At 44.5% G+C, this 16,531-nt stretch overlaps 1 protein-coding gene across 1 annotated transcript; it reads left to right on the top strand.

Annotated features, from left to right (window-relative positions):
• Positions 1–1,304: 1,304 nt before the first annotated feature.
• LOC137890912 (potassium/sodium hyperpolarization-activated cyclic nucleotide-gated channel 2-like) lies at positions 1,305–16,412 on the top strand. Its single transcript, XM_068735257.1, has 9 exons — positions 1,305–3,247; positions 8,387–8,593; positions 8,894–9,107; positions 9,419–9,580; positions 10,580–10,798; positions 11,462–11,608; positions 11,721–11,961; positions 12,103–12,267; positions 12,631–16,412. Exons 1-9 carry the CDS (start codon positions 2,553–2,555, stop codon positions 15,093–15,095), a joined length of 4,515 nt encoding a protein of 1,504 aa, XP_068591358.1. The 5' UTR covers positions 1,305–2,552; the 3' UTR covers positions 15,096–16,412.
• The last annotated feature ends 119 nt before the right edge of the window (positions 16,413–16,531 follow it).

The raw sequence follows: 16,531 nt of genomic DNA, 5'->3' as shown, positions 1-16,531 counted from the left end.
TGTTTTTTTCAACTTTATAGGTATGTAATGTATTGTATTTCAGTTTTTTGTTAACCAGCCGTTTGTGAAGTTCTTTAGACCCAGATTGTTGAAACTCCTTTTCCAATTTCAAAATATCTGCTTCTAGCTCATTTATCTCTGCCATATATTTATTTTTGATACCCTTTGTATAAGATATTATTTGTCCTCTTAGATAAGCTTTTAGCGTGTCCCATAATATGAAACTATTAGGGGAGGAGGCGCAGTTTGTCTCACAAAAAAAAGTTATCTGGTCCCTAATAAACTGGCAAAAGTCTGGTCTATGAAGGAGAGTAGGGTTCAGACGCCATCTATATTGGTTTGCTGGTTTTTCTGGCATCAAAATAGATAAGGTCAAAGGTGAATGATCAGACAGCATCCTAGATAAATATTCAGATTCTAGTGTTCTATGAATTAGCTGTGTTGACAATAAGAATAGGTCAATCCTGGTGTGAGAGTTGTGTGGGCAGGAGTAAAAGGAGTAGTCTCTAGTTTGAGGGTGCATCTGTCTCAGTGTTGAGGTGATGTTATTTTCAACTGATTTATACTGTTGGATTAATCGTTTGATGAAAATGCATCATATTTGTATAAGTAAATAACCTGTTACATATTAATTTGCAAAATAGGTGAAGTAAAGGGTACAATATTTGTCTCAAATTGTAGGCCTACTGAGGTAGTATTACCCTTTTAGCTATACTTTCCATGACTGGATTTTGAAGTATGCAGCTTCCTCTGTCATTTACATCTCTCCACAGGTGACACATTGGAGACCTAATTATGTATTTGGCAAGCATTTGTAGTCTGTTTAATTGAACTGCGATCAGCTCTGATGGGATGGAAGATCATTCATTACAACAGAAGTAGCTTTTAAAAAGCATTAGTTTTAACTACAGTTTTTCATTCACTAATCATTCTAATGTATTCTTGTCTCGTGTCTTCACTCGTTTTTTTTCCTGTAATTTGTCACCGTTGTTAAAAAAAAAAAGAAGGAAAAAAAAAGCTTGTTCTTTTTCCGAGGTTTAAATAAAGTTTCATCATCATACTCCATCACGCGCTCGCCGTATTGGTGAGAGAGGGAGAGGATGACGCGCGACCTGTACCTGCGAGGGATGCGTGCGTCTTGCGCCGGCCGGGCATGCGGCCTTGGGGGACGGATGATGGTGATGCGGATGCCATGGCAACAGGCCGATTAAATCCAGACCTTTATATGCACATTTATTTATTTAATATGTCATTTGCATGCGATGTGCGCCTCTGTGGACGTGCCAGCTCGAGCTCTTGAGCCGAGTCAGAGAGTGAGAAGTGAATTTCAGCTTTAAAAGTCCATCGACTCTAATCAGTCTGCAAAGGAGCAGCCACCTTAAACGCTCAACAAGTTGTCTTATTTTTTTATAATTCAACTGAGCGCATCGTTTTACCTCGGAGCAGCAGACTCTAATGACATATTGTATCGGTGTCATTAAGGCGGAAAGGGCAGCGCCATGTCCCTGGGCTCAATATCATTGAAAGTCGGCAGAAGTGGGAATAGATGGCATCGGCTGAGAAAACAGAAGACTGAACACCTGACCATGTTCATTCTGGCATCACTTTTACAAATAGCGCTGTTGTAGAGCCGGCTGTCTCTCTGGCTGTCTGAGCGCTTCTGTCACAGGCAACATTTCGGCGCGCCTTCCATCACGAGGAGTGTTTTTCCGCTCGGATATTGAAAATGAAAACGTGCCGCGGATTCAGTAAAATCATGGGCTCGATTTTGGGTCATTTGACTTGTTTCCACCGTCTTGTGTGTCGGTCCGTTCTTCTTTGTGCGTGTCAGAATGAATCAGTGCGCCTTGGAGCACGAGCGCCTATATGTGTGCCTGTAATGTGCGTCCCTTATGTCCATTAACAATCCATCCCTCCTGACAGAGGATCAAGTGTCCTTGTCATTCATCCGCGGATGCATGTTCCCCACTCTTCCACCTTACCGCTCATCTCTTTCATAATGATATATGTAGAAAATTGTCTGAGCAGCCTGGGCATATAGGCTATACAGACCGGGCACCGACGGCCAATGAGCGGCAAGCTCCGTTATCTACAAAAGACCGGGAATCCGGTGCCAAAATGACCGGCGTCGGAGCGTTGAGGGCGGCTGTGGAGAGGAGAGGGAGGGCCTCGAGGGGAGAGAAACGTTTCAAGGACGAGGAAGGAGGAAAGATACAGAAACATCTGTAAGGACAAAAGAGGGACTTTAAGAAAAGAGGGGAAAGTGAAGCTGCCGGCGTCACTCTGACAGGGTGAAGGATTTAATGTCTGGATGGGGCTTCTTCCAAGGGCACCGAGGTAAGCATGGCCACATCAGCCGAGTGAGGGCGGAGGTGTGAGCTGCCGGCTCCAGGACAATGACTGGAGATACGGAGACCACTTTTCTTTAGCTTCAATTTAATTTATTCAGATTGACGGTGACATTGTATAGCCTATGTAATCTACGTAGGTCGACTACACAAATCAGTAGTCTTCCTGAGGGTCACCAGTTCACGCTCCTTCCCTGACTTGGGATGGATGGGGTGGTGGGAGGTGTGAGTACCCCCAGTGGCACCGGGGGATCTGGGTGTGACAGCCTTCCCAGACGTAAAGGAGGGGACTCAAAGCGGCGCAGTAAGGGCAGCCTGCCTTCTCCGGGTTACAGGCTGTCCCAGGCCTCGCTGGAAGGGGAGAGGGGCTCCTTCGGGGCGGACAGCACTTCCTTAGGTGGACGCGGCCGCCGCCCCTCCATCATGAGCTCCTCCAGGGATGGCCTTCCCTTCCGAACAGCGGGCACTCCAACCACCCCGGTGCCCCTGCCACCGCCACCGCCCTCCTCCTCTGCCACAGCCCATCCTCTCCCACGCTCAGTGGGCTTTGCCACGACCCGTGCCACCCTGACCTCCACCTCTTCCACCGGGACCGGAGTGATGGTGGTGGCCACCGGCCCAGAGACCACCACCACCACTACATGTAACACCACTGCTGCAGGGTCCCCTGAGTTTATGGGTCAGTGTGGACTGGGTGGTTTTGGCATGGGGCTGGACGGAGAGGACTACAGCACCTCCAACCAGAGCACCTTCATCCAGAGACAGTTTGGAGCCATGCTTCAGCCGGGGGTCAACAAGTTCAGCCTGCGCATGTTTGGATCCCACAAAGCTGTGGCACTGGAGCAGGAAAGACTGAAATCAGCAGGGTCGTGGATCATACACCCATACAGTGACTTCAGGTATGAACACTCACACACACACACACACCCTCCACAGCGAGCTGCAGTTGTTGGTTTGTAAAATAAATGCCACTTGTAGCACATGAAAGACACCTAAAGTTATTTTGGTTGAATTATGGATCAAAACAAGCTGAAATCATGCACACTTTATGGAGCACACTCGGAGCATAATGACAGACACTTAAGTAAAGGAAGGAAGAAAAAAGAGAAACATATCATACATTTAGCTCACTCCTCAGTTGTTAACTGGGGGAAATGGGGAGGAGTACATCTGGGAGGAGAGAGAAACTTGCAGGAGGCCATATGTTGGTTGAGGTAGGAGAAGCAAAAGCTGCAGTGGGAGAATATTGGAAAGGTGGTATCGAGGCAAAGCCTGTATGAAAGGTTAAAATGGAGAATGATAAGAGGGGAGTGTACTTAAAGTCCCTGGGGGCATGATGAAGGCAGGGAGAGGTGTTTATGGAAAGGGTGACAAGGCCTCCAGTGTGGACACCATGCAGCTATGGCAGGTCTCTAGTCAACTAGTATGAATAGATACTTTACAGAGACTGATTGTTTCCAGAAACAAAATAATTTCAGGATGAATGTGAGAAGATGCAAATTAGCAAGGCAAATTTATTCAAGATGGTTGGTTGATCAGCGAGAGATGCCTTCCAAGTTAATACAGTGAAATGTCAAGTATGTTTTCATTTAAACAGTGGATGAACCCAGCACAGCACTCCCTGCTGGTGGCTCTGTGCAAGGAACAATTAGCATGAGAATGAGATGAAAATGACAATTGAGGCTGTTCATTTTGGGTTTTCTTGAGTGAAACTCTCCTCATGAAGATAAAGATGTACCTGGTGGTTAATTGCTGTTGTAAATGTTTCTCTGGACTTCTTTTTTTAATGGAGGTAGGTATGGGAGGGGCATTTTTTAACGTCTACCAGCCTTAAACACACAAGGCCAAATTGCATTCACCCTCACATACTTTTACAATGTCATACTATTTACTGACTGACATGCTAAACACCCATAGACATGCTGGTCATTGGCTGTTAGAGACTTTGCGTTAATGCAAAATGTGCAGGTGGAGCGCAGAGGAAGAGACGGCATTCATAATCTCCAGACAGGCAGCAGCAACAATGGATGACTTGATCCCCAAGGCTCCTGGCCCACTTTTGTCTCATCAACCACGCACACACACACACACACACACACACACACACACACACACACACATACACACATAGAATGAGTCATTTTGTATTGTCTGTCGATTTAATGATCACTCACAAGTTCTGCTTATGAGTCTGTTCACATAAGATACAATGAATGAGGTCAGTGAGGAACAGAGATAAGGATGGATGGATGAAGGGGTGTGTATAATGATATTCATGCAAGATATCTAAAAATGTTAATAGTCCTAATTAACCTGTCGGGGACTCACAATTGAATTTGGATCAATTATGTATGACTTCCTAAATTATGCAAGTTGAGTATATGCATTATGCATAATTCAGTCATCTAACTTTTCAGTTAAGTACCTGTAGTCTGAAGAGACGTCTGAAGAGGAACTTTGTGAGGCCGGAGCAAGCGAAAGGGAAAGACGGATTACTGCTAAAGCCCCTTTATTGTGTTTTTGTCCATGTATTGACCTTGACCACAAGAGGCTGTGCAGTAATATGTGTGTGCGTGTGTGTGTGTGTGGTCTGTCACTATTGAGTCTGCTGATGAGTTCTTACCTCAATAAGAAAAGATGTATTTCTGCTGCACCTATAAAAATACAAAAAAAGAGTAAGAAGAAGACTATTCACACTTGAACAGCAAGAGAGAGGTGAAAACAGAAAGACAGTTTGTCTGTCAACACAGTCGTGTCGCGTTGAGACAGGGTTGGTGGCATTTCATAGTAACAGGGATCTATTACGTAATAGCCGGTTGCTGGTGTGCTTGTTTGTCTGTACGTCTGGCAGGATGATGGGTGGAAACTTGTTCAGAACTGACATCTGGCCAACCGCGAGCAGGGAACCAATCAGAGGTCGCTCATGGGACACTTGGCCTCAATTACAGTAGAATTAGTGTTTCATTTGACAACAGCTGAGCAGGTAGACGCAGGTCAGTTCTCTTCTAGCACCTGTTCATGTTCAAGATGGAATACTGATGAGGCAGTGGAGAGCCTTTGATTGCATTTGCAATTCCTGTCTGTGTGTTCATGAGTACACACAAGTGCACGTACAACCACACACAATGCCTGAGCCAGTGTTGCATCAGTTCCCTGTCGTGACAGGTATTTAGGCAGCATGACGAACCTTCACATCCTTCTCAGTTTGGATCTGACATCTTCTCTTGTCTGTTTGGTTGTTGTCATTTCTTTAGTCTCACATTTCAATGACAACAGCAACAACTCTCCCTCTGCATGTGTGGTTATCCAAACTTAGCCGGCCGGGCCGGCCACAAATGCTTTTCGTGCATGTTAGTGCATGTAAACGTGTCCCACTGGTTAGCTCACAGCCGCTGCTCTGCAATGCTCTCATATGGCGCTTACAGCTTGTCACGGAAGCGTAGTACTTGACATATTGAGAACCGTTGAGAGGCAATCAAAATGCTCCCAATCTTAGATCTTGCAACTTGAACCCTCATTTAAATAATAGTTGATAATCTCTATGAAAAAAATGTAAAACATACTGCATTACAGGTTAACTGGCTTAATTTAAGTCTATGCTATTTTGTGAAATAATGGATAACTTTGGGCCTCAAACAGGTAAACCAGGGGCCCCAACCACACTGCATTTTTGTAAGCCAATAAGGTTGTTTTTTGTTTTTGTGTAAAATCTTGAAATGTAAAGTTAATAGAGCAGTCTTATAGTGGAGTAAAAAAGTACTATATGTTACTGTGAAGTGTGGCGGGGTTGAATTATCAAGTTAAATAAAATTCAAATACAAGTAAGTATGCTAGTATGTCAAGTAAAGTACATGTACCTCAAAACTGTCGTACAGTTCTGCCATTATAGGGCTGCCACAAACAATTTATTTTATTAACCATTAATCTAAAGTCCAAGTTAAAATATCCAAATTGCTTTTGTCCAGGCAACCATCCAAGTTCTTAAAGAATTTACTGTTGATAGTCTATGTTGCTTAATAGGTTGGAATCGTTTCAGCTTTATAGTACAATAAACAATAGAAAAAAAGAAATCCTTCTTCAATTCATTAAGTGCCACTGTAAACTACTGGATTTCTAATAATATCTTATAAATTAATAGCACTGACAGACATAAACAACAAGTGTAATATGATATGATTTACAGAAATGTTCCCTTAAATCAGAGGAAGAAAAAATATCCTGCCCTGTCACAACAGCAGCTATAGAACTGCTGCATCTGTGTTGCTGTAAATAATTCCTGCATTTATTGTGAGTGATTCCGAAGTGATACATCTATCAGTGTAAGTGACAAAGTCAGGGAGAAGTAGCCGAGTGATGACTCATACTTAATCTTCATCAGTCTAGCGGCAGCGTCACACCACATGAGGTAGTGTTACTAAATTAGAGCTCAATAGCAATCGACCACAGAGCTTGAGTGTATTTTCTCACAGAAGGAGAGCGAGTGTGTAGAAAGCAAGTCATTGATGGGTTAAGGTGATGGATGAAGGGATTAGGAAGGGATTAGGAGGAACAAGACAGAAAGATGACAGGCATCATCTCCAGATGATTGGATTGCTTTTTCTGTCATACTTAAATCACAAACAGCATTTTTATGAGAGGGTGATAATACCCTCCAGCATGAAATACAGATTTATAAAGCCTCCCAAGGTTACTGATCATTTGCCTCTCTTTGTCCCCCTCTGTCTGTCTTGTAATAAAGTCTCATAAAAAGACCTTGATATGTCATCAGGGTTATCTCCACTTGGGCCTGTGTACAAACTGAGATCTAGAGTTTGGAAGATAAGTCGCAATCCAGATGCATTATGGGATTTCAGCCAGTGTCTTTGCAGCTGGAGCCTTACACTCTAAAATATATCTCAGTTCCTGCAGCCTCAAATTTGACCTTTCTTTATTGAATCTGTCTCTCATAACGTTATGTAAATACGATGCTGAATCTCATGAGTCCCCTTTAAATCTCTCTTTTATGTTCGTCACAAGGGAGTAAAATGCATGGTCTTCTTCAGTTTGAAATCAATTAAATACGTTTTATTGGCATCAATTATTGCTAAAGCTTAAGGAGACATTTTGGCTTGTTGTTAGAAATTGTTAGAAATAATTTATTAATACATTCAAACAACTGGTATCCAATATTAACAAGGAATAAACCTGCATTCATTTGATTGATTGGATTGATTGACGGCTCCCTGGGCCTCATACTTGTTGCTCATATACTTCAGCAGAATGAATGTTTTCTGTCTTACACTGTTAGAAATTAAATCTTACATTTACTTAATTTAGTTATGTCAGCCAGTCCCACAAAACTGGGTTGAATAAATGGAAAAAAAGACTAGAATATTGATTATTACTACCTGCTATTAAGCAGTTGACTTGCTCTATCAATATGAAGAAGTGAGTCAGATAAATACAACGTACGTCATTTAACTTCACCAGAATAGATGGTTACCGGTCAGAGACGGTGAAGAATGTGACAATCCCACAATCATGATATGTTTATGCTAAAAATCCCATCAAGGTGTCAAGAAGTAAACAAATGTTAGCCTTAGTTGGTTGAGCAATGACCAGCAGTTAACCGAGATATATGAGGCAGACCTCAGGAGAATCTGTTGGCTCGGCTCCATCGTTTTAGATAATGTCGATTTCCAGGATAATTTCCTCCATTTTCTAACAGGATATGTGTGACGTTGGACTTTTGAATTTCACAGCCAAATACATGTAAAAACAGACGCAAAAATATTTTTCACGATCTAATGCATTTTTATTTTTTCCATCTTTCTGGAGTTGTTTTACCACCACCCACAATGAATTGAAACATTTCCAGCTGTAAACTCTCCTCCATTTTGTTTTTGTGCATTGCATTGTGGGAGACTTGTAATTTTGTCACCTTTTCAGTGAGAACACATGAAACAAATAAAAAAACACATATATTAGACCTAGAGTCCAACCTTATAGACATAGAAACAGAAAACAAAAAAAACTCAATGCTTTCTTTCTCTGTCTAGATTCTACTGGGACCTGTTGATGCTAATGTTGATGATGGGGAACTTAATCATCCTGCCAGTGGGCATCACTTTCTTTAGAGATGAGAACACTCCCTCCTGGATCATCTTCAACGTGGTCTCTGACACTCTCTTCATGGTCGACTTGGTTCTTAACTTCAGGACCGGCATCATCAAGGAAGACAACACTGAGATACTGCTGGACCCGAGGTCAGTAGAAGCATATCTGGTTGCATTGATTATGTGTATCTGCATGGTTGAGAATATTAATACAGCTGCTCTGTCGCCATTCATTTAAATTAGCTCTTCTGGCTGTCTGCTGGGTTTGTGTGAAATGGGGGGAAAAAAGGTGACATGCAGCTGGTGGCAGAGCTTTGTTCACATTCCAGTCGCGTTCCTGTTGAATATTGATGAGAATCGCTTCATGCTAGCCAAATGTTGGAATCACTTCCACAATGCTTGATTGCCAAATTACAAATGTCGCTGCTCTTCCATGCTACTCCAACTCAGAGCGATCCGACAGAAGTACCTGAAAAACTGGTTCCTGGTGGACTTTGTGTCATCCATCCCGGTGGACTACATCTTCCTGATGGTGGACAGTCTCGACACCGAGGTCTACCGGACAGCCCGGGCGCTGCGCATCGTCCGCTTCACCAAAATCTTGAGCCTGCTTCGACTGCTCCGCCTGTCCAGACTCATCCGCTACATCCACCAGTGGGAAGAGGTGAGAAACAGAGGCTGGAAACAGAGGCTGGAAACAGAGCGCAAAGTCGAAGGGAAAGAGATAGTTGTGTTGAAGAGGTAGTTCAAAACTCATTTAATAATATGTAAGGTATATGACAAGCCTTTTGAAATATCATGTAACAAATAGAATCTAACACTTTTTTTAAATATTGTGCTCATTGAAATGCATTTTCAACAATTTTGGAATTAAATCCTTGTGAAAAGATAAACCTCACCTGTCCTTTCCACCCTTTTATTCATCCCACTTGCATTCTTATTGTCCTCCTCACCTTTCCCTCTGCTCCTCCTCAGATCTTCCATATGACCTATGACCTTGCCAGTGCCATGGTGAGGATAGTTAATCTGATCGGTATGATGCTGCTGCTGTGCCACTGGGACGGCTGTCTCCAGTTCCTGGTCCCAATGCTGCAGGACTTCCCTCCTGACTGCTGGGTTTCCAAGAACCTGATGGTGGTGAGTCTTTAACCAGCTGGCTGTGTGTGCGTGACGTTTTTTTTTAATATGTTTCACTATTTTATTGTGCAGAGAACAAAAAAAGAACCTGACATTCAGTTCTGGATGAATGAAAAGTACAAAGCGCTATCTCAACTTGTTTGAACAGTGTGCACAATTTTTATTTCCCATGAATGCAAATCACAGATTCTAAAAGCAGCTTGGTTTTTGGTTATCTGTGTGTGTGCGCAGAGTGAGGGTGTTTATCAGATTTGACATTGTTTGCTCCTTATCTGTGTTAATTGGCTCATGCAGCAACATGTCCAGTCGGAATAAGATTGACTATCATCATCATTATCACAAAAATATAAAAGATTTTCCAATTAAAAACCTCAGCAGAGATCAGGTGAAGGCGTGAACGCACGCAAGTTGAAGGCCTAGGGGACCTGCTGGAGATTTTGTCTCTGTGCATGCAGGCGTACGGACGTGGACGCCCATGACTGCACACAGATACACACAGATACACAGCTGTATGAATAGCTGACTCATGTCTCAGCAGTATCCTGGGTGACTGTTGCTAAGCAGACTGATGCTGGGATTTTCCCCAGAGAAAGTCCCCTCATCCTTTAGACTATTAACATCGTAGTATAATTTGACTCATCTTAAAACAGAAGGAAATACACACTCACACATACACATACACATACACACAGGCTGGTCTCTACGGTCTTTAGACATTTATTTAATAAGTTAACTGCCTTTTTATTGTCTGTGTGGTTTTAAATGTTCTGCAGACGCTCTGTTTTAAAGCAAAGTGGGTTTTGACAGTTAAATTGCTCTGCTACTCCATGTTATGATCTCAGATGTAGTTTCTGAAGTGGTGTGGTTGAGCACGTCTGAGAGGAAAAAAGCCTCCTGTAACACGACTAAAATAAGAACAGTTCAATACTGCAGCGCCTTGGTAATTAACACTCTTTTTTACTCGTCCTGTCACCCTCTCTGTCTGCCTCCCACTCACAGAATGACACATGGGGCGTGCAGTACTCCTATGCTCTGTTCAAAGCCATGAGCCACATGTTGTGTATCGGGTACGGTGCCCAGGCTCCAGAAGGGATGACCGATGTTTGGCTCACCATGCTCAGTATGATCGTTGGTGCCACCTGCTACGCCATGTTCATTGGCCATGCCACCGCTCTCATCCAGTCGCTGGACTCCTCACGGCGACAATACCAGGAAAAGGTGAAAAATGACACTCATCCATGTGTCCTGCTATACTTTTTATAGTTTAGCCATCAAACCTGATTCAATCCATTTCTATTGACGATAATATTTATTATCAATGAAGCTTTGGGTTTTTTTGTTTCATTAACCACTAAAATTTTAATTATCAAATTTGAATGATCAAAATTAATGTTAAATAGTTATCTGTCAAAAGCCTCCAACACATATTTTGATCTGAAAATCTCTTTAGTCAAACTGTCCAAAATCACTTCCTCTTTTCCATATAATGCGTTCAGTGTCTACAATTTTATTTGAGTGTCCAAATTCTGAGTGTAAAATATATTCAATATGGTTGTTTCCCAAACTTTACCGTAAAAGAACAAAAGAAAAGTGCAATTTCCTTTCAAACCCACAATGCATTGCATCCATTTTTATAGATGCGAAAAAGAATAATTGTTGTGACATAAGTGCCTCAAATATACTGCTCTATTGTGTAAACTATTGAGTGTCTATGATATGTGGTGTAGTGTAAGAGTGCTATAGAAGTTTAAAGCGGCCACATGCCAGAAAAGTTGGGACCCAGTGGACTAATTGTTGTTCTTCTGCTCTTTTCTTTTAAAGTGAATATGTTTGTTTGCATACCCCTGACCTCTGCATGTTTGCGTTTGTGTGTTATTGCAGTACAAGCAGGTGGAGCAGTACATGTCGTTTCATAAGCTTCCTGCAGACGTTCGGCAAAAGATCCACGAGTACTATGAGCACCGCTTCCAGGGGAAAATGTTTGATGAGGAGAACATCCTGGGAGAACTCAGCGAGCCGCTTAAAGAGGTAATGAATTCACAAACACCCACTCATCTACACATAGAGACCACAAATGTTCTGGCCTTTGAGCAAATCTCTTCCTTCAATTCTCTGTTTATCTCTTCACCTCTTCCTCTAGGAGATAGTCAGCTTTAACTGCCGCAGCCTTGTGGCTAACATGCCGCTGTTCGCCAACGCTGATCCCAACTTTGTGACTGCCGTTCTGATCAAGCTCCGATTTGAAGTGTTTCAGCCTTCAGACTTCATCATCCGCGAGGGCACAGTTGGACGGAAGATGTACTTCATCCAGCATGGGCGAGTCAGTGTGCTGACCCGTGGCAACAAGGAAACCAAGCTGAGCGATGGGTCATACTTTGGAGGTGATAATGTGCAGAGTTGTCTAGATAGCTCAAGTTGTGTAGGAAGGTATAAAGGAAGAATGTACTTGAAGATGGAGGTGATGAAAGTTTATACTGTAGGATTAATTTATCTCACAGCTTATTCCATTTTTTTTTTTTTAGAGATTTGTTTGTTGACTCGTGGACGGAGGACAGCCAGCGTCCGTGCAGATACGTACTGTCGCCTGTACTCTCTCAGTGTGGACAGCTTTAACGAGGTGCTGGAGGAACATCCGATGATGAGGCGTGCCTTCGAAACTGTCGCCGTTGACCGATTGGACCGAATCGGTAAAGTGTGGATGTCTGAATAGCTCACACATCCTATCTACACAGGGGCTTGCTATTTTCCATTCAGCTCTATAATTCTGCAATGACCTTGCCCAATATTTTCAATTATCCATCCAGTACTGCAAAAATTCTCAGGCGCCTCGTCTTCAGCTTAAAGGTCGGAACTCATCTTTGAAAAATAAAAAGCTGAAATACTAAAGGATGAGCAATGTTCTCTGTGAATAAAAGATGTTTGCTTTGTGTTCAGTAAACAACTTTGCCTTTTAGAAAGTAAAAAAAAATACTCTTTCCCATCTTTGTATTCTGGAACTGAATTCACACTTAATATCCCAGAAACTTTATAATGAATTTTCTCCTCTACAGGCAGGAAGAACTCCATGCTCCTGCGGAAGTCATCCCAGGGAGGTTCTCTGGGGGGCAGTATGGGTCGCGGTGGAGGCCGTGGTGCAGGGGGTCCAGGAGCCGGAGGAGGGCTGGCAGCCAGCACTCTGGGTTCCTGTGACAGCATGCTGGTGCAGCAGATTGTTAAACATGACAGCATGTCAGCCATGCAAGATGCCATTGCGGCTGCTGCTGCTGCAGGAAGAGGTGGAGTCATCGGAGGAAGTGGCACAGTGTCTCCTCGGCCACGCCCGGTCATCTGGGCGCCGCTTGTCCACGCCCCTCTGCAGACTGCTGCTGCCACCAGTAATGTAGCCATCGCCCTCATGCACCAGCAGCAGCAACAGCAGCAGCAGCTACAGCACCTGCAGCAGCAGCATGCACTTGGAGGTGCTTTCTTCCTGCCCTCCCCTCTTGTCTCTCCCTCTCCTTCCTCCTCTTTCCCTCTGTCTCCCCCTCGTCCTCCAGTGTTACAGCCCCTCCGTCCCTCTGTGAGCTCTCTCATCGGGATGATGACGATGGGAGGGATAGGAGGGATAGGAGGGATGGGTGGCTTGGGTGGCTTGTCCCCAAGAGGATTTCCTGCCTCTCCCTCATCCATGGGCCCTCCTGGTGGGTTGACATCTCCCCCTATTGTTAAAACGCCATCCACACCCGCCTCTTCTGTCCCGACGTCTGTCCAACAAGAAAGGACTCTTCATTACAGCCTCCGCCTCCAGGCTGATCATCCCTCAATGTTTGCTGGATCACCAGGTGGAGGTCCACAAACTCCACCCCTCCACAAGGTACCTGTCGCCAACCCCCCTGCTGCTTGTGGTGCCCTGTCAGATTGCAACACTTTTGTGACGGGCCAGCAGGGAGCAAAAGAAGCTCTGTTACGTCATGGAGGAAACAGCTCTCAGGGTCTGCCTGCACTTGGCAGACTCACCCAGGAGGCCAGGCTGCTGTCGGCCTCGCAGCCCACTTTGCCTCATCGCTCCTGGGCTGGAGTGCAGCCTCACCCGCCTCTCCACAGGAAGGCTTCTGGTGGTAATTTGCTGCCGGCTCCTTTCCTGGCAGGGCAGTTGGCCAGGGGAAGCAGTGCAGGTATGCTGACCTGTAATGCTCCAGTACAGCTGGTGACAAATATACCATTTAATGCACAAGCACAGGCCGCAGTTCCTATTCAGGCTGCACTGGCACACAATCTGCCCACACAATCTGCCCCTTACACTGCCACTGTGCCCATACCTATAGCTGTATACATGCCTTCTGCAGCTTCTTTGCCGTCTTCAACCCCTTCACCTGCACCCACTCCCTCGTCTCCTTCACCTATACCCCCCCAAACACCTCGTTCTAAACCAATACCAATGACCCCCTCTCGCTCATCCTCTCCTCCTCCCTGCTCCACCCCACCTTTAGCAGGAACAAACCCGCTGTCGTTCTCATCAACTCCACGTCCCAAACCAATCTCTACAACCTCTCCCCGCTCCTCCTCTCCCTCTCCCTCCTCCACACCGCCTCCATCTTCTGTTTCTACCCCTGTTTTAATACCTCAAACTTATGGGCCCAAGACATCTTTTACCTCCTCTTCTCCCCCTTCCTCCTCGACCACCTCTATCCCACCACGACCCCAGAGCCCCCGTGCCAAGGCATCCAACACACCTCCTTCTGCTTCTCCGTTGTCTGGCCCCAGTCCCGCTCCAACCCCAATCCTTTCTCCGATACAGACTCCCACTCAGACAACCCGTGCTCGCTCTTCTACCCCAGCCCAAACTCCTACACAAACCTTGACACCTGTTACTCCTACCCAGACCCTAATGCGTGCACCTTCTCCCTCTCCCATCCCTGTTAAACCTGTTCCCTCCCTAAGTAAATCCCAGAGTCCAACCCCTTGTCTCCAGCCCTCTGTCCCTAGTTCAACCAGAGGCCCCACATCAGGCCAAATCCCAAAACAGACATCAACCCAAACTGTATCTCCTTCCCCTACACCAGCTAACACTAGCTCTCCTCATAAAATAACTTTCACAGTTCATCCTGTAAAGCAAACCCCTCCTGTCCTTACTCCAACCCCTACTTCAGGCTCCGTTTTCTCCATCAAACCAACCCCATCAGCTACAACCTCTACAACTTCATGCCCAAACACAAGCTCCACTAGCCCCTCATCTCTTACTACCACCTCCTCCTCCTCCTCCTCCACCATCTCCTCTAGTTTACAATCTGCTTTTGCTCACCCCCAGAAACAAATGCCAACCACCACAGCTGCCCCTACCTTCTCCTCACAACTCAAAACACCCTCTACCCCTGCCCAGACCTCTGAGGCATCCACCATTTCATCCACCCAGTCAGCACATGCAGCCACCCCTGCCAACACCACCTCCCCTAAAGGTGGGGAAAAAGACCCTCAGCTATCACTCACCAGAAAAGACTCAGAGGGACTAAGACACAAACTGCCCTCCAACATGTAAGACATTCTCATTGGATGTTGTGGCCGCTGCTGATTAGCGAAGCCCTGGATGTACAGAGTTGTGTCAGAGTCGGCATCAAATATCCAATAATGTCGTGTCGACGGGTACATCTTGTTTGCATTCACTCTAGGATGTGATTGTCTTAGAACATCAGGTGTTTGTGTGACTCTCAACCAAGCCATCGCTCGAGGAGACTTTCTTGGTGTGTTGAGTGGTTGGTGCAGGCAATGGTAGAGTCTGAAAAACCATCCAAATGTATACATACATATCTTTGTTAGTGATTGTTGGAGCAAGCGGGGGAGCTGAAGTGGAAACAGTATGCACAGTAGAATGGGATGGAAGCAATAGATGAGAAAAAAAGTCTGCATTTTCTATACATGTGAAACATTTGAGACTCTCATAATGTGACAGGAAATGACATTGACAAAAAATTATAAATGTGAGAAAATAATAACCTTTCTGCTGTTGGATGATGTCAGTTTCAAACGCAGGCAATAGAGCAGACACTTCCTGTTTTCCAGCTCCAGCTCCCTCTTGCCTCCCATTTTACACCAAAGTGTAATATTTTCTCATCAGATTATTAATAATGATAAGAATATAAAATCACTGTAAAGTCGATGCTCATATGAATTTGAATAATTAGGAGCAGTTCACTGGTAGTTTTGTTGTCTGCCGTGTGTGGTGTTTAGTTTTTTGAACAAGACAAAACTTTTAAACCTACATGCTTTTTTGTGTGTGAAAGACAATACTGCTCTGCTGTGCACCGTGGCTCACCCGGCTCCCTGAACTGTAAATACGTGCCTCTCTGTGGGTCTGCTGTAAGCTTCCTCACTCCTCAGCTTCGCTGTCTTTCATCTCTTCTCTGTCTCACCGCCTTTCATCTGATTTCACAGCCCCCGTCGCTAACTGCTTCTTTGGCGCTCACAGACTCACTCTCTTTCTCTCGGTTTGCCCGACACTTTGCTCTGTGCGGCCATCAGCCTCATGTTCAAATGGCTCTTCCTTCTGTCGGCCTACAACACTGTTTCAGCACCATTTCCAGTGATGTTTGATGTTTTGTGTGGGTAGCAACAACACATTTTTGTCTTAACCCCTGATACCATGTTGCCTAGACTATCAATTAAAGGACCAAATGTTTTATTTTTTATTTATCACAGCTTTAGCATTTGAACAGAAAAGAATAGCCAATAATGCTGTCACAATGATGATCTTGAGCGTGGTGTTTAAGGCGATGAGTATGATGATGATGATGATGATGATAATATTCTTGACAACCACGATGGTAATGATGAAGGTGTATATCTGGATGTAACAATAAAGCGGATTTAGATATCATCTTGTTGAGTATGTTCAGGCATGAGCTCCTATGTGTGTTTGTGTGTCTGTCCTGTACATGTACATGTATATAACATATATTTATTTACATATATAATATA

The sequence above is a fragment of the Cebidichthys violaceus genome, unplaced genomic scaffold (genome assembly GCF_023349555.1).
Source record: "Cebidichthys violaceus isolate CVI_PGR_0920_01 unplaced genomic scaffold, fCebVio1.0.p SCAF_7, whole genome shotgun sequence".
Lineage (NCBI taxonomy): Eukaryota > Metazoa > Chordata > Actinopteri > Perciformes > Stichaeidae > Cebidichthys > Cebidichthys violaceus.
Note: the sequence above shows the minus strand (reverse complement) of the source record. Positions and strands in the feature narration are given on the sequence as shown.

Excerpts from the sequence above, each read along its gene's own strand:
- LOC137890912 (XM_068735257.1), top strand. The coding sequence starts at position 2,553 with ATGGATGGGGTGGTGGGAGGTGTGAGTACCCCCAGTGGCACCGGGGGA. Across the intron at positions 9,581-10,579 it reads TTTCCAAGAACCTGATGGTG|AATGACACATGGGGCGTGCA; the intron begins GTGAGTCTTTAA and ends TCCCACTCACAG. Across the intron at positions 11,609-11,720 it reads TCAGCGAGCCGCTTAAAGAG|GAGATAGTCAGCTTTAACTG; the intron begins GTAATGAATTCA and ends CTCTTCCTCTAG.